We start from the raw sequence: 18,027 nt of genomic DNA, 5'->3' as shown, positions 1-18,027 counted from the left end.
TGTAACCTTGTGATTTTACATTGTTCATTGTGTGTGACCCTGTGATTTAACATTGTTCACTGTGCATGGCCCTGTGATTTAACATTGTTCACTCAGTGTGACCCTGCGATTTAACATTTTTTCTGTTTGTGACCTCGTGATTTAACATTGTTCGCTCTGTGTGACCCTGTGATTTAAACATTGTTCACTCAGTGTGACTCTGTGATTTAACATTGTTCAGTGTGTCTGACCCTGTGATTTAACGTTGTTCACTCAGTGTGACCGTGTGATTTAACATTGTTCACTGTGCGTGACCCTGTGATTTAACGTTCACTCCGTGAGACCGTGTGATTTAACATTGTTCACTGTGCATGACCCTGTGATTTAACATTGTTCACTCAGTGTGACCCTGTGATTTAACATTGTTCACTGTACATGACCCTGTGGTTTAACATTGTTCACTCAGTGTGACAGTGTGATTTAACAATGTTCACTGTGCGTAACCCTGTGATTTAACATTGTTCACTCTGCACGACCTTGTGATTTAACAATGTTCACTGTGCGTGACCCTGTGATTTAACATTGTTCACTCCGTGTGACCTTGTGATTTAACATTGTTCACTCCGTGTGACCTTGTGATTTAACATTGTTCGCTGCGCGTGACACTGATTTAACAATGTTCACTGTGCTTGACCCTGTGATTTAACATTGTTCACTCAGTGTGACAGTGTGATTTACCAATGTTCACTGTGCGTGACCCTGTGATTTAACATTGTTCATTCTGCACAACCTTGTGATTTAACATTGTTCGCTGCGCGTGACACTGTGATTTAACAATGTTCACTGTGCATGACCCTGTGATTTAACATTGTTCACTCAGTGTGACCGTGTGATTTAACATTGTTCACTGTGCGTGACCCTGTGATTTAACGTTGTTCACTCCGTGAGACTGTGTGATTTAACATTGTTCACTGTGCGTGACCCTGTGATTTAACATTGTTCACTCAGTGTGACCCTGTGATTTAACATTGTTCACTGTGCATGACCCTGTGATTTAACATTGTTCACTCAGTGTGACAGTGTGATTTAACAATGTTCACTGTGCGTAACCCTGTGATTTAACATTGTTCACTCTGCAAGACCTTGTGATTTAACAATGTTCACTTGCGTGACCCTGTGATTTAACATTGTTCACTCCGTGTGACCTTGTGATTTAACATTGTTCACTCCGTGTGACCTTGTGATTTAACATTGTTCGCTGCGCATGACACTGTGATTTTACAATGTTCACTGTGCTTGACCCTGTGATTTAACATTGTTCACTCCGTGTGACCTTGTGATTTAACATTGTTCACTCCGTGTGACCTTGTGATTTAACATTGTTCACTGTGTGTGACCCTGTGATTTAACATTGTTCGTTGTGTGTGACCCTGTGATTTAATATTTTTCATTCAGTGTGACCCTGTGATTTAACATTGTTCACTCAGTGTGACTCTGTGATTTAACATTGTTCACTCAGTGTGACCCTGCAATTTAACATTGTTCACTGTGCGTTGTGTTATGCTGCTTCGTGTAGCATAAGCTGCTTCCTTGATGCATGCTTTGGCAAAGGAAGCTCCAGACTATGAAATGCGTTCAACTTGTTTATTGAACTATTAACACAGTTCTTAAATGAGTTAGACTCTCTGCTAATCTAGCTGTAGTCACTCAGTCTATCTTTACCAGCCTGCTCTAAGCCACGTTCTGGGTGTGATGCTGTTGATCAACCCTGATGTACTCTCTCGACGTCTGTCTGTGGAAAGAGGCAGAGCACATGTGCCCTGTCCTTTTATATGGGTTGCGAAGTGCCCCCTTGTGGTAATGCCACCTCCGTGAGTCCTGATTACCCATTGGTCGTGTCCTGTTGTAATGACCCATTGGCTGTATGTCTGCATGTCATGACATCTCTGGTGCTCGCTCTAGTGATTACTTAGTTGTAGTGTATTTCCATTAACCCCTTGTGTATATACAGTGGTGCATATCACCACATTCCCTCCTTTTTTCGTGTTACATATTTTCTGTACTTTGTTAAAGAAAATTGAACAAAATAGGTAGATAAGTGATTACATGTACAAGGCATGATGGCAGTGATGATTATACAATACCAAATAATATTTATGAGTCCAAAGTTCACGAATTTATATGGTCGAGTGGCTTTCTTGTTTTGTTATTGAAGTGTCGATGTTGATGTTGTCATTTCCATCAGTGTTCCTGTGCTTAAGGAACCAAGAAGTCATCAGGAGGTGTTCAAATGGTCAAATCACTTCGTTGTCTGATTTGGACTCTTTTTTTTGTTTTGATGCTTGTGGTAGCGATTCTTGATGTCTTCTTTCCTGTCTGACCTGGACTGGTGTCTGTGTTTGCGGTATTGATGCCGCATGTCAGCTGCCTTGAAAGCTGGTCTGCTTGTTTGTAGTCTCGCAAACGTGAATTTGTAAGATGCGTTATCATACCATGGTATATCTGCACACTTGCCATTGTCTTGAGCTGTGCTGTCACATTGTCCTGCATTTACAGAGTTGTACCATGTCGTACCAGTCGTTGTTCCAGTGTTGTTGGTTTTGTCGTGCTTATTGTTGACGTTGGAGCCTTTGGTACGCTTCTTGTTGCTGTCTGTGTTGTTGTTTTTGTAGGTTTTGTTGTTGTGTTTGTTGCACTCAATGACCATTCCGAGTGGAGAATTCGAGTCCTTCACAAAGTTACTTGTGTCAGTGTCCTTTGTGGCATCTGCTGTTTCATTAAGCATTTCGTCTTTGATTCCTCGGTGCTCCCCGTCTGGAGTCATGGCCGGTTCACCTGAATCATCTTCGATTTCTTGATGGTCCTCTGTCGGAGTCATTTCAGGTTCACGTGAATCATCTTTGGTTTCTTGAGTTGCTCCCATTGTGGTGTCTGTCAACGAGCTCGCTGTGGAGGCTTGTATCGCTCTCTCTGTGGAGTTTGGCATCGTTCCCTGTGTGGAGTCATGCAGTGGTCTCACTGTGGAGACGATCTGTGCGCTCTCAACGGAGTCGTGCAGTGGTTTTGCTGTGAAGTCTTTCATCGCTCTCTGTGTGGAGTCGGGGACCCTTCGTGGTGCGTGGACCACCTTCTGTGTGGAGTCGGGGACTCTTCGTGGTGCGTGGACCACTTTTCGTGTGGAGTCAGGGACTCTTCGTGGGCTTCGTCATCTTCGTGGGTATTTGACAGGTTGCTGTCATCCAATGTATCGACGATCTGCCATGGCATCATGGTATTGGATTCATCTACCATGAGTAGAGTCGTTTTGAGCTTTTCAACCGTGCGCTGAAGCTTACATGATCATCATATCCGAATAACTCAGCCGTGTCTGAGTAGTATTCTTCGATAAATCAATTATCTTCTTGTGTTTCGGTATTGTCATTGCGATCAAGGAAGAAATCATCGTCTGAGTAGTAGTCTTCAAGGACCAAATCATCTCTTTGGGCGATGCTAACTGCTTGTTGCAGGGTTCTGCAGAGGTTGATTTCAACTACTGGTAGAAGTTCAGGCAACACGGTAGCCTTGTGGATAGCACAATTGCTTCACAGCTCCAGGGTCCCAGGTTCGATTCCGGCTTGGGTCACTGTCTGTGCGGAGTCTGCACATCCTCCCCGTGTGTGCGTGGGTTTCCTCCGGGTGTTCCGGTTTCCTCCCACAGTCCAAAGATGTGCAGGTTAGGTGGATTGGCCATGCTAAATTACCCTTAGTGTCCAAAATTGCCCTTAGTGTTGGGTGGGGTTACCGGGTTATGGTGATAGGGTGGAGGTGTTGACCTTGGGTAGGGTGCTCTTTCCAAGAGCCGGTGCAGACTCGATGGGCCGAATGGCCTCCTTCTGCACTGTAAATTCTATGAAAAAAAAAGTTCTGTCTTTCGAGGTGAAAGAATGGTGTTTTACGGCTTTAAAACTCTTCTTTGTAATTTTCGGACATTTCCCCTTTAAGTGGGCATGGTCCGGCGCCTCTGACGTCATGACGCTCGTGACGTAAAGCATAGGACTGGATTGCGCATGCGCAAATCGCTTTTCCTTTACTGTGTGCTCTTTTTGCAACTGCGCATGCACAGTTTATTGCGCATGCGCAAAACACTGTTTTGCCGGTTCGGGTCTTCCCGGGAACTGCGCATGTGCGGACTGGGCCGGCTGGATACGCGCAAGATGGTTGCCAATCAAAATTGCCCTTTGCTTCAGTTGCAAACCTACCTCTGCATCGTGGTGAGTATTGGCGCCAGTTTTACCGACTTCTTTTGTGTTTACCTCGCAGTAACTTTCAAATTTGTCCAGGACTGTCTTTAATCGCGTTCTGTCCTGCCCTTTGGAGTATTTAAATGAGCGGAAGATCTCTGTTGCATGTTCACCCACAATGGTGAGTAGAAGAGCAATCTTCTCAGCATCGGCCGCGCCATGTAGGTCGGATGCTTCCATGTAAAGCTGAAAATGTTGCTTGAATGAACGGCAGTTGCCACTGAGATTGCCGTGGTACCTGAGTGGATTAGGAAACGGAATTTCGATCATCGTGCCTGGGTTCTGTTGCTGGTTGTCACGGATCTTGCTGAGTTGAACTAAATAGATGTAACAGGCACTCCTGGTATCATGTTGTGTTATGCTGCCTCGTATAGCATAAGCTGCTTCCTTGATGTTTGCTTTGACAAAGGAAGCTCCAGACTATGAAATGAGTTCAACGTGTTTATTGAACTATTAACACAGTTCTTAAATGAGATCGACTCTCTGCTAATCTAGCTGTAGTAACTCAGTCTATCTTTACCAGCTTGCTCTAAGCCACGTGCTGGGTGTGATGCTGTTGATCAACCCTGATGTACTCTCTAGATGTCTGTCTGTGGTAAGAGGCAGAGCATGTGTGCCCTATCCTTTACATGGGCTGTGAAGTGCCCACTTGTGGTAATGTTACCTCTGGGTGTCCTGATTACCCATTGGTTGTGTCCTGTTGTACTGACCTATTGGCTGTCTGTCTGCATGTCATTACGTCTCTAGCGCTCCCTCTAGTGCTTACTTAGTTGTAGTGCATTTACATTAACCCCTTGTGTATATACAGTGATGCATATCACCCTGCGATTTAACATTGTTCACTGTGTGTGACCCTGTGGTTTAACAATGTTCACTGTGCGTGAACCTGTGATTTAACATTGTTCACTGTGTTTGTGACCCTGCGATTTAACATTGTTCACTGTGTATGACCTTGTGATTTAACATTGATCACTCTGCGTGACGCTGTGATTTAACATTGATCACTCTGTGTGACGCTGTGATTTAACATTGTTCACTGTGCATGATCCTGTGATTTAACATTGTTCACTGTGTATGACCCTGTGATTTAACATTGTTCACTGTGCGTGACCCTGTGATTTAACATTGTCCACTCAGTGTGATGCTGTGATTTACCATTGGTCACTCTGCGTGACGCTGTGATTTAACATTGTTCATTGTGCATGGCCCTGCGATTTAACATTGTTCACTCTGAATGTGACATTGTGATTTAACATTGTTCACTGTGCGTGACCCTGTGATTTAACATTGATTCGCTATGCGTGAGCCTGTGATTTAACATTTTTCATGTGACCTACCGTGTGATTTAACATTGTTCACTCTGTGTGACCCTGTGATTTAACATTGTTCACTGTGCGTGACCCTGTGATTTAACATTGTTTACTGTGACTGACCCTGTGATTTAACATTGTTCGCTGTGTTTGACCCTGTGATTTAACATTGTTCACCTTGTCTGACCCTGTGATTTAACATTGTTCACTGTGCATGTCCCTGTGATTTAACATTGTTCACTGTGCATGGCCCTGTGATTTGACATTGTTCACTGTGTCTGACCCTGTGATTTAACATTGTTCACTGTGTTTGACCCTGTGATTTAACATTGTTCACTCAGTGTGACCCTGTGATTTAACATTGTTCACTGTGTATGGCCCTGTGATTTAACATTGTTCACTGTGACTGACCCTGTGATTTAACATTGTTCATTGTGCATGGCCCTGTGATTTAACATTGTTCACTGTGTCTGACCCTGTGATTTAACATTGTTCACTCAGTGTGACCCTGTGATTTAACATTGTTCACTGTGTATGGCCCTGTGATTTAACATTGTTCACTGTGTTTGACCCTGTGATTTAACATTGTTCACTGTGTCTGACCCTGTGATTTAACATTGTTCACTGTGACTGACCCTGTGATTTAACATTGTTCATTGTGACTGACCTTGTGATTTTTTAACATTGTTCACTGTGCATGGCCCTGAGATTTAACATTGTTCACTGTGTCTGACCCTGTGATTTAACACTGTTCACTGTGCATGGCTCTGTGATTTAACATTGTTCACTCAGTATGACCCTGTGATTTAACATTGTTCACTGTGTTACAACACCCTGGGCCCGTGTGTGATCAATCTCAGCCCTACAGGCCCTGTAGTCCCAACATAAGTGAATTATCCAATAATTTGTATGTTTTCCTGAAGCCTTTGACCCCTTGACTGTTCCAATGACTTCCAGGCACCATACTTGTAAGTAAAATATTAAAAAAACGTTATTTATAATAGGAGAAGAGATAAACATGTAGCGGAAACAATAGAACAATGGTCTACTCATCTAACTATTCCCCGAACCCACTCCCACCCTCCACCTAGACACATACAAGACAGACACACGGTGTGCGGGAAGGAAAGGTTAAAAAATAACACGGATTACAAGTGCGGAGACAAATCGTTGTTGCGGAGGTGATAGTCTTTCTAGTTGCCAATTTTGAAATCATCGGTTGGTTTGGATCTTGTAGAATCTGCCTTCAATTAGACCTCGTGGGTTGCATGCATTCCTCTAGAAAGTCACCTTTTACAGGCCCCCTCCAGATTGACTCTCAGTCTCATTGAGACAGCACTAGGATTCTCAGCAAGTTCAGCACCTACTCTGCTTTTCAGCTGCCCAGCCGCTCTTTGTGCAGTGTTTCCCGGCTGCAGTATTGAGAGAAAGAAAAAGGACCCTTTTAGGACCCTTTTAAGATTCTCAGGAGAGATATCAGACTGGGCTTTTCCCAACCTTTCTCACAGGGATTTAACTTGGACAGGCCTAGCTGGATAGGAAATGCTTGCAGCATTTAAATCAGGAGCTAAACCTTCACAAGACTGATAGAATGTCCAGATTTGCTCACTCCAGCCAAAATATCTCAGAGAAGAACTTTCAGCCATTCTGGGAGAGATATTTCATGGGCTTCTGCCCAGCTCCTCTGAGAACAAACTGAAATGGAACCTGCCTTCTGCTACTGAATCTTCTGAAAACCTCTACCAAAACCAAAAATGTCCTTGAATTTCACAAGGGGGATTGGCTGTCAACCAAGTCCATCAAAATGGCATGATGAGCTATGCGGCAGAGCACACAGCATCAAGGGGTGTGCCTGCACCAAGGCAAGGGTGTGTGTGATTTCAGATCAAAACCAAAAATCTGTAGTTTTAAAAATAGGGTTAGATAATGATTTAAAAGAGGTTCCTTACAGCTGTTTGTTATTTAACATTGTTCACTGTGTGTAACCATGTGGGATATTAGTGTTCACTGTGTGTGAACCTATGGGATATCAGTGTTCACTGTACCCTGTGAGATATCAGTGTTCACTGTTTGACGCTGTGAGATATCAGTGTTTGACCCTGTGGGTTATCCATGTTCGCTGTGTATAACCCTGTGGGATATCAATGTTCACTGTGTGTCCCTGTGGAATATCCATGTTCACTGTATGACCCTGTGGAATATCCGTGTTCACTTTAGGTGAACCTGTGGGATATCTGTGTTCACTGTGCGACTCTGTGGGATATCAATGTTCACTGTGTGACCCTGTGGAATATCCGTGTTCACTTTAGGTGAACCTGTGGGATATCTGTGTTCACTGTGCGACTCTGTGGGATATCAATGTTCACTGTTTGACGCTGTGAGATATCCGTGTTCATTGTGTGTGACCCTGTGGGATATCAGTGTTCAGTGTTTGACCCTGTGGGACATTCATGTTCGCTGTGTGTAACCCTGTGGGATATCTGTGTTCACTGTGTGCCCCTGTGGGATATTGATGTTCACTTTGTGACCCTGTGGAATATCCGTGTTCACTGTAGGTGACCCTGTGGAATATCAGTGATTATTATGACACCCTGTGGGATATCAATGTTCACTGTATGAACCTGTGGGATATCAGTGTTCACTGTGCGACCCTGTGGGATATCAGTGTTCACTGTGTGACCCTGTGGAATATTGGTGTTCACTATGCCCTGTGGGATATCACTGCTCTGTCTGACCCTGTGGCACATGAATGTTAGTGTGTGAACCTGTGGGATATCAGTTCTCACTCTGTGTGACTCTGAGGGTTATCAGTATTCACTGTGGGACCCTGTGGGATATCAGTGTTCACTTTGGATGCTGTGGGATATCGATGTTCACTGTGTGAACCTGTGGCATTTCAGTGTTCAATCTGTGACCCTGTGGGATATCAGTGTTCAGTGTGTGACCCTATGTAATATCTGTGGTCAGTGTGTGATCCTGTGCGATATCAGTGTTCAGCGTGTGAACCTGTGGGATATCAGTATTCATTATGACACCCTGTGGGATATCAATGTTCACTGTATGAACCTGTGGGATATCAGTGTTCACTGTGCGACCCTGTGGGATATCAGTGTTCACTGTGCGACCCTGTGGGATATCAGTGTTCAGTGTGTGAACCTGTGGGATATTACTGTTCAGTGTGTGACCCTGTGGGATATCAATGTTCACTGTATTACCCTGTGGGATATCAGTATTCAGTGTGTGATCCTGTGGGACATTAGTGTTCAATGTGTGACCCTGTGGGATATCAATGCTCACTGTGTTACCCTGTGGGATATCAGTATTCAGTGTGTGATCCTGTGGGATAGCAGTTCTCACTGTATGTGCCCCGTGGGTTATCGGTGCTCTGTCTGATACTGTGGCACATCAGTGTTAGTGTGTCAACCTGTGGGATATCAGTCTTCACTGTAATATCCTGTGTGTTAACAGTGCTCAGTATGTTACCCTGTAGGATATCAGTGTTCATTGTGTGTACCTGTGAGATATTAATGTTCAGTGTGTGATCCTGTGGGATATCAGTATTCAGTGTGTGATCCTGTGGGACATTAGTGTTCAGCGTGTGACCCTGTGGGATATCAATGCTCACTGTTAGCCTGTGGGATATTAGTATTCATTGTGTGACCCTGTGGGACATTAGTGTTCAGTGTGTGACCCTGTGGGATATTAATGTTCATTGCTTGACCCAGCAGGATATCAGTGATAGTGTGTGACTGTGTGGAACATCAGTGTTCTGCGTGTGACACTATGGGATAGCAGCATTCACAGTGTGACCCTACAGTGTAGAAGAACAAAGAACAAGGAACAAATAAAAGCACAGGAACAGGCCCTTCGGCCCTCCAAGCCCGTGCCGCCCATGCTGCCCGACTAAACTACAATCTTCTACACTTCCTGGGTCGTATCCCTCTATTCCCATCCTATTCATGTATTTGTCAAGATGCCCCTTAAATGTCACTATCGTCCCTGCTTCCACCACCTCCTCCGGTAGCGAGTTCCAGGCACCCACTACCCTCTGTGTAAAAAAACTTGCCTCGTACATCTACTCTAAATCTTGCCCCTCACACCTTAAACCTATGCCCCCTAGTAATTGACCCCTCTACCCTGGGAAAAGCCTCTGACTATCCACTCTGTCTATGCCCCTCATAATTTTGTAGACCTCTATCAGGTCACCCCTCAACCTCTGTCGTTCCAGTGAGAACAAACCGAGTTTATTCAACCGCTCCTCATAGCTAATGCCCTCCATACCAGGCAACATCCTGGTAAATCTCTTCTGCACCCTCTCTAAAGCCTCCACATCCTTCTGGTAGTGTGGCGACCAGAATTGAACACTATGCTCCAAATGTGGCCTAACTAAGGTTCTATACAGCTGCAACATGACTTGCCAATTCTTATACTCAATGCCCCGGCCAATGAAGGCAAGCATGCCGTATGCCTTCTTGACTACCTTCTCCACCTGTGTTGCCCCTTTCAGTGACCTGTGGACCTGTACACCAAGGTCTCTGACTGTCAATACTCTTGAGGGTTCTACCATTCACTGTATAGAAGGAGGCCATTTAGCCCATTGAGTCTGCACCGACCCTTCGAAAGAGGCCTCTATTGAGGCCCAACCCTCTCACCGTCTCCCCACACATTGATCATGACAAATCGACATAACCCACACATCTTTGGACTGTGGGAGGTAACCAGTGCACCCAGAGGAATTTTGCACAGACCCCTCATGGACAGTTATGCAAGGCAAGAATCAAACCAAGTTCCCTGGTGCTGTGAGGCAACAGTGCTAATCATTGTGCCAACCAGTGTTTATGTGTGACCCTGTGAGATATCAGGCTTCACTGTCTGACCTTGTGGGATATCCGTGTTCACTGTGTGACCTTATGGGATATCAATGTTCATTACATGACCCTGTCGGATATCAGTGTTCACTGCGTCCAGCTGTGCGACATCCATGTTCACTGTGTATGATCCTGTGGAATATCAGTGTTCACTGCGTGCATCTGTGGGATTTCAGTTTTCACTGTGTGTGACTCTGTGGGATTTCAGTGTTCACTGTGTGTGACTCTGTGGGATTTCAGTTTTCACTGCCTGCACCTGTGGGATATCAGTGTTCACTGTGTGAACCTGTGGATACCAGAGTTCACTGTGTGACTTTGTGGGATATCCGTGTTCACTGCCTGCACCTGTGGCATATCAATGTTCATTGTGTGACCCTGTTGGATATGAATGTTCATTTTGTGACCCTGTGGGGTATCAATGTTCACGGTGTGACCCTGTCGGATATTGGCGTTCTCTGTGTGTGACGCTGTGGAATATCAGAGCTCAGTGTGTGACCCTATGGGATATAAGTGTTCACTGTATGACATGGTGGGATATCAGTGTGCACTGTGTGGCCCTGTTGAATATCAATGTTCATTGTGTGACCCAGTGGGATATCATTGTTCTGTGTGTGACCCTGTGGGACATCATGTTTACTGTGTGTGACCCTGTGGGATATCAGACTTCACTCTGTGACCCTGTGGGATATCAGTGTTTAATGTGTGGCACTGTGGGATCTTAGTGTTCACCCTGTGATCTTATGGGATATCAGTGTTTAATGTGTGATGCTGTGGGATATCAGTGTTTAATGTGTGATGCTGTGGGATATCAATGTTCACGGTGTGACCCTGTAGGATCTCAGTGTTCACTCTGTGATCCTGTGGGATATCATTGTTTATTTTGTGATGCTGTGGGATATCAGTGTTTAATGTGTGACGGTGTGGCATCTCAGTATTCACTCTGTGATCCTGTGGAATATCAGTGTTTAATGTGTGATGCTGTGGGATATCAGTGTTCACTGTGTGTAACCCTGTGGAATATCAGTGTTCACTGTGTGTGACCCTGTGGGATATCAGTGTTTGCTCTGTGACCCTGGTGGTGATTTTCACAGTGTTGCATTTGGCTGATATGGCGACGTCAAGCTGTTTTCTACTTTCTAGGTGAACACCTTCCAGATTGTCTTAGTCACAGATGGAGAGTTATCCTTCACCATCTTCAACTATGAAAATATCACCTGGACCACGGGGATGCATGCCAGCAGCGGAGGGGATTTCGCTGGCCTGGGTGGCATCGCTGCACAGGTAGAGCTAGTCTGTTCGCTCACGCGTATCTTTAACTAAATATCATAGGTTTGTCAGTAATGTCATTAGTGGGCTCCTGCCCTCAAGTGATTGTTCCCCCCCCCCCCCCCCCCAAATCACTTTACATTTAAAGACCACCGCAATAATAAACATTATTATACTTTGCAGCAAGTGGCTGCCACTTGTACTTGCTGGATGTCGGACTAGGTAAATGTGCCATCTGGTGTGTCACTGAACCAGGGTGAAGAGGAAGATCCCAGTGTCAGTCCCTTTTTGTGTTGAGTTAGCTGATCTCATCCAGGGTAGTAATGCAGGGCAAACAAATGGCTTTGGGGGTCTCAATTTAGTTAATGAAGGACAATTCCGTCCACTAACTTGTGAACTTCAAAAGCACGCCTGTGATTTCTGGATGAGGACTGAGCTGGATTGCGATGCCGTGAACAGTCAAATGAATTGATGACCCTCCGTTGAATACCTCTCTGCCAAATTGTCTCTTCATTTAACTACCCCTTTGTTATGGCACCTGGTTCCTTCCTCTGAGTCCCTTGTGTCTGTTGCATGCCCTCAGGCAGGTTTCAACGCTGGAGACGGTAAACGTTACTTCAATATTCCTGGATCACGCACAGATGACATTGTGGATGTCGAGATGACAACCAACGTTGGCATTCCGGGGCGATGGGTGTTCCGAATTCATGACGCGCAAGTTGAAGTTGGAGGCTGCAATGATACAGGTAGGTCACAATCAGATGCAGCATCACCATACCTATGGAAGCAGCAAAAGGATGCTATCTCCCACCATCGTTCTGTGGCGGCACTCCTGTCTGAATCAGAAGGTTGTAGGTTTAAGTCTCATCCCTGTTACATAAACACAGTATCTTACCGAACACTCAATGCAGAATTTTTCAAAGTGTGGGTCGCAATCCACCAGTGAGTCACAGGCGGGTGTCAGGAGGGTCATGAAACGATCGGTTGTTCCGTTCCTACGGTGGACCCGATCATGGGAGGAACACCCCATGGTCGCTACAGATTTTAAAATTGAGAATGGCGGCTGCTGCCACCTTTTAAATGAAAAGAAATGAGGCTCTGTGCAGTCTTCCAGCCAGGGACGGCAGCAGAGAGTCAGTCATGTGCCTTGCACACTGACTTGACGACAAGCACTCTCCATGCATATGCTTTTTGGCGGCAAATCGCAGAGCAGAGCTGCTTCCATTTTCTATCTGCTGCCAAGCAAAGCAAGAGGACTCTGAAGATGGATTGTTTTCTTAAAAGTAAGAGACGGCCATAGATACAAAGAGACAGTCTGCCGACTGGCCAGGATCTCACAACAGAATCCACTCGAGGGAGCTGATCAGGAGAGTCCAGCACTTTACAGAACAATGCTAGTGTCAGCTCTGTACAGAGCTTCAGGTCCTCTAGTTAACAGCCTACAAATTAGAAATGAACTCCGGAACAAAGCTGTATAAAGATGGTTTCTTGAGGTTTGGTTTTGTCAATTGTGCCAATGCAAATAAGGATGCAAAGCCCATGTGTGTTATATGCAGTGAAGTACTGGCATATGAGAGAAGTTTCAGATTTTGAAAGAGAAGTGGTGGGTGAAAAATGCCTTTTGAGGTTGAGACCCCGGAGTCAGGTATTAACTTACATTGACTTCAAATTAAAAGACTACACTACTGTACCTGACCTGTGATAGCACGTTAAAGACATGAGGCTGCCAATATTCTGGAGTATCCAGTGCTGAGTAAAACAAGCATTTTATTTTATTGCCCTTCACGATGATCTACATGTGCGAGCTTCAGATTTCTGTTTTCATAAAGATGAAGATGGCACAAAGGAACTGGCTGATGTCTGCACCTGATGTGCACATTGCCCTCTCCTCCTTTGAACCTGATTCAAGTGAGATTGTGAGGACCAAGCAGACTGCTTTTACATTAAAGGTCAGCTAACATGGCAGGGGTCGCGAAGGTCGGCTAGATGGCAAAAGTGGGCCCCTGGAAACAATGTTTGTAAAACACTGTTTCAGTGTGATGTTGTGTGAATATTACACTGTTGGAAGTGTTGGCTTTCAGATGAAAAGTTAAACTGCTGCTCCATCGTCACTTTCAAGTGGGCATCAAAGGTGCCATAGCACTATTTTGGAGAAGCAGGGGAAGTCTCTCCAGTGTTCTGGCCAATATTTATCCCTGACCTGACCAATTGAAAACAGGCTATCTGGTCATTCTGCTTTCTTCTTTGTTCAGCCTTGCTGTGCTCAAACCGGCTGCAGCCCTTCCTGCATTACAATAGTTCCAACACTTCAAAAGTGCCTCATTGGCTCTGAAGGCTTTTGGGATGGTCTGAGGTTGCGAAAGGCACTATATAAATGCAAGTGTTTTTATTAACCGTTTCTCCCTCCGTGCTCCCGTTTTCTTTCTTACAAATGTGCATGGGCACTGACTGCCCTCACTTGAGTGGTCATTCTTGGACCCAGGTCTTGGGTGTCACCAAGCTAAGTGACTTTGTAGGATATTTGAAGTCATATACTCTGTGGTTGCACCTGATGCTCTCACACAGATGTCATGGGATAATAAATCCTGGCGATTTCTCTTCGGTGTACTGCACCACTCCCCACCCGCCCCCCCCCCCCCCCGCCCCCCCCGCCCCGCTTCCCCTCATCCATCCTCCCACCAGTAGAGAAATTCCCATGCCTGACTGTGAAGAAGACACTGATACGAGGAAGCTTTGGTAGAAGATGTTTGTTGCAGAGCTTACTCCAAACTGAAGCTCACCCAGAGCCTGCGACTCTTCTTTCTATTCCCATCTGAGTATAATTATCCAATCGATACGCAACACCTTATTACCTTGATCGACTAGATATTTCGCAGAGCATTTTCGATACAAACACTCTCCTCCAGCGCCCCCCCCCCCCCCCCCCAACAATCAGAAACCAATATCAAATGATGGCAAGTGTGGCTGACACCGAGATTTATATTTCCAGTAAGTGTTATTGCTTTAATATCCTGAGTGGAATTGTTTTCTGAGTCAGTTATAAACGCTGGAGTTGCAGTCCGCCACGCTGAATTTATTTTATGTAACCACTCTAATTATATTATTAAATTTAACTGGCTGGTGCTGTAAGCAGCAATTCCTGGACCTCCAATGGTCGGTTACCTGATGTCCTGTTTGTCGGCAGCAGATTGGCTGCCAGGTGCCCAGTTCCCCTGTCCAGATGTGGGTGAGAGTCTCTGAGCTTTGGAAGGCAACGCTCATGCCAACGTGAGCTTCACTTTGCCAGGGCTCCCACTGGCACAAACAATGCTGACAGAAGCTGAAACCCACTTCCTTGGGCACATGGTGCAAATGTGTCTGGCCTTTCGTGCGGTGGGAATCCTTGCTATTATTACGAGAAAAGATTCTAGTGCTGTGAGTTTGCTGGTAAAATGTGTATATTCTCGTACTGTGGATTCTACGGTGCCGTCCTCGTGCTGCGGAGCATCCAGTGACTAACCTTTGCACTGTAGCTAACCAAATTATGGCTTCTTGAAGGAGAATCTTTATTTTATTTCTAAATTCCAATCAGACAACCATCGAATGTGAGACAACAGACAAAAACACAATTTCCACTCGGGAAAAGCCCTGGTGTGGGAGGGGGACCTTCTGCCCCCCACCCACCCACCCCCGCTTTTCAACGGGTTGGGTCCTGGCATGTTCTGGGAAATTCCATCTCTTCCACGCCTGGGAAAGCATCGGTTGAAGCTCCGGAAGTATTTGAGGGTAAGTTTTCCAATATCACAGGGATAGATTGCCTTTTGAAATGCCGGGATAATATTCCAGCAGGATGGGAAATTAAACTAAGCAGCAGCAAATGCTCACTCAGCATAGGAAGGGTTAACCATTCCCTACTTGGGACAGGTCGATGCAGTTATTGAAATGAAATGGCACCCCCTCTCCCTCATGGTTTTGAATATTGTCAGTAATTTAAGCTTTGCACAGTTGGAGATACTCTCAACCACACTTGCGCCAGCAGTGGGAGCTCCAATTAATTTCTGGGCAGTAGTCTTCATATCAAGTGGCCCAGTCGCATAAATAAACTTCTTGCTTGTTTTGAGGAGTGTCAATTTGATTCATGTGAGCACAGAAAGATAAAGTTTGATCTGCTGCTTGTCCACTATTCCTGTGTTTAAGATGCAGAATTATCCCTTGATGTGGCTGGACGGACAGTTTTACATTCATAGGCCTCTTAGCTTGGAATTTTACGGATCGTTAAATTTCTATTGAGCTCGATGATGCAGGCAAGAACACAGGTGCTACACAAAATCATTGTATCAAGATGTTGTGCAGTTTATTGGATATTGCAGAAGAATAATTTGAGGCTCTTTTCAGATCCAATTTTTTGTTGTTTGTTTTAATTATTTGAGGTGTTGGGCACAGTTTTCTGTTACTTCCATGTAATATTGATTCATATAAGCACTCAGTCAGTCCACATCCAAATGCAGCAAGACCTGGACAGTTTCCAGGCTTGGGTTGATAAGTGGGCAGTAAGTGCCAGGCAGTGACTACCTCCATTAAGAAAAAATGTAACCATTGACATTTAATGAATGATCACTGCTGAGTCCCCCTCTATCAACATCCTGGAGGTTGCTATTGACTGCAAAATGATTTGGACACACCATTTAAATACTGTGGCTACCAGAGCAGGTCAGATGCTCGGAGTCCTTCAGCGAGTAACTCCCCAAAGCATGTCCACTATCTACAAGTCACAAGTCAGGAGTGTAATGGAATACACTCCACTTGCCTGGATGAATGCAACTCCAACAACACTGAAGACGTTCAACACCATCAGGCCAAAGCAGTCCACTAGATTGCTACCCCTTCCACGAACATTCACTCCGTTAGAAACAACACACAGTAGACGCAGTTTCTACCACCTATTAAGATGCACTGCTGCAACTCACCAAGGCTCCTTTCTTAGCACCTTCAAACCCACGACCACAACTATCTAGAAGGACAAGGACAGCAAATACATGGGAACACCATCACCTGGATGTTCTCCTCCAAGTCAGTCACCACCCTCTCTTGGAAATATATCAGTCATTCCTTCATTGCCGCTGGCTGAAAAATCCTGGAGTTCCCTTGCTAACAGCACTGTGGGTGTACCTACACCACAGGGACTGCTGTGGTTCAAAAAAGTGGATCACCACCACCTTCTTCAGGGCAATAAATGATGGGCCATAAATGCTGGCCGAGCGAGCGACGTCCACATGAGTATATCAGACTCAACAAATTTCTAATAGTGGCTACTGTTGTTTCATCTCAAACCTTTGGCTTTCCACAGCTTCTGTGTGCTTGAATCTGCGGCCCTGTCTGAATGATGGACGATGCATTGACGATTGCATCACGGGAAATCCGTCTTACACGTGTTCATGCCGGGCAGGATTTACGGGCCGGAGGTGTCAGATAGGTAATGCATTTTAGTGGAGTGAATATTGAATTCCTCTTTAAGGAGGGCCTTGGGGAACAGCTTGTGAGAGTGTGGCAGAGACATCTGGAAGAGTGTTATACAGGATGGGGGAAAAAAAGATTATGGATGGGGAGAAAATGAATTGAACCTCAAGAGCGTGAGATGGGTTGACAGAATTGGAGAGATGTGATGGGGTGGCACGGTGGCACAATGGTCAGCACTGCTGCCTCACAGTGCCAGGGACCCGGGTTCAATTCCAGCCTCGGGTGACAGTGTAGAGTTTGCACGTTCTCCCCGTGTCTGCGTGGGTTTCCTCCGGGTGCACTAGTTTCCTCTCACAGTCCAAAGATGTGCAGATTAGGTGGATTGGCAATGATAAATTGCCCCTTAGTGTCCAAAAGATTAGATGGGGTTGCTTGGTTAAGGGGATAGGGTCGGGTATGGACCTAGTTAGGGTACTCTTCCCAAGGGTCAGCGCAGACTCGAGGGACCGAATGACCTCCTTCTGCACTGTAGAGATTCTATGATGGGGGGCTGGGTTTGATGGGTTCAGGTGATGGGACAGGTGATTTAGCAAAATGGGGCTGGTGAGATGCGATGAGATGGGGGGGCGGTGAGATGAGATTGGGCGACGGGACGCTGGTGGGGAATGAGATGGGGGAGGTGGGGGGAATGAGGTGGTGGACATGAGGTGGGGAATGAGTTCAGCATCTTGTTCTAGTGGGGGCCAGAGCTGATTGTGTTTGTGGGTTGAGGAATTCTGTCTGTCCTGCACCAAACACTTGGATTATGACCTCCATGACAGCTGTGATTTTTGCACCAAGCCAGTGTTGGCTTGGCCAATGCAGCTGAATTGGCTGCACTGCGGTTAT

The 18,027-nt window shown here is 45.5% G+C and overlaps 1 protein-coding gene across 6 annotated transcripts in view; it reads left to right on the top strand.

Moving 5' to 3' along the window:
• The window catches only part of sned1 (sushi, nidogen and EGF-like domains 1), a 376,981-nt gene that overhangs the window by 100,365 nt on the left and 258,589 nt on the right, over positions 1–18,027 (top strand). For all 6 annotated transcript variants that reach the window (XR_011934549.1, XM_072474925.1, XM_072474927.1 and 3 more), the window contains exons 3-5: positions 11,578–11,718; positions 12,287–12,449; positions 17,030–17,155. Coding sequence is in view for 5 of the 6 variants with exons in the window: in XM_072474925.1 (XP_072331026.1) it covers positions 11,578–11,718; positions 12,287–12,449; positions 17,030–17,155 (430 nt within the window). In the remaining variant the exon portion in view is untranslated. The remainder of the gene's footprint in view (positions 1–11,577; positions 11,719–12,286; positions 12,450–17,029; positions 17,156–18,027) is intronic.

The sequence above is a fragment of the Scyliorhinus torazame genome, chromosome 14, assembly GCF_047496885.1.
Source record: "Scyliorhinus torazame isolate Kashiwa2021f chromosome 14, sScyTor2.1, whole genome shotgun sequence".
In the NCBI taxonomy this organism is placed as follows: domain Eukaryota; kingdom Metazoa; phylum Chordata; class Chondrichthyes; order Carcharhiniformes; family Scyliorhinidae; genus Scyliorhinus; species Scyliorhinus torazame.
Note: the sequence above shows the minus strand (reverse complement) of the source record. Positions and strands in the feature narration are given on the sequence as shown.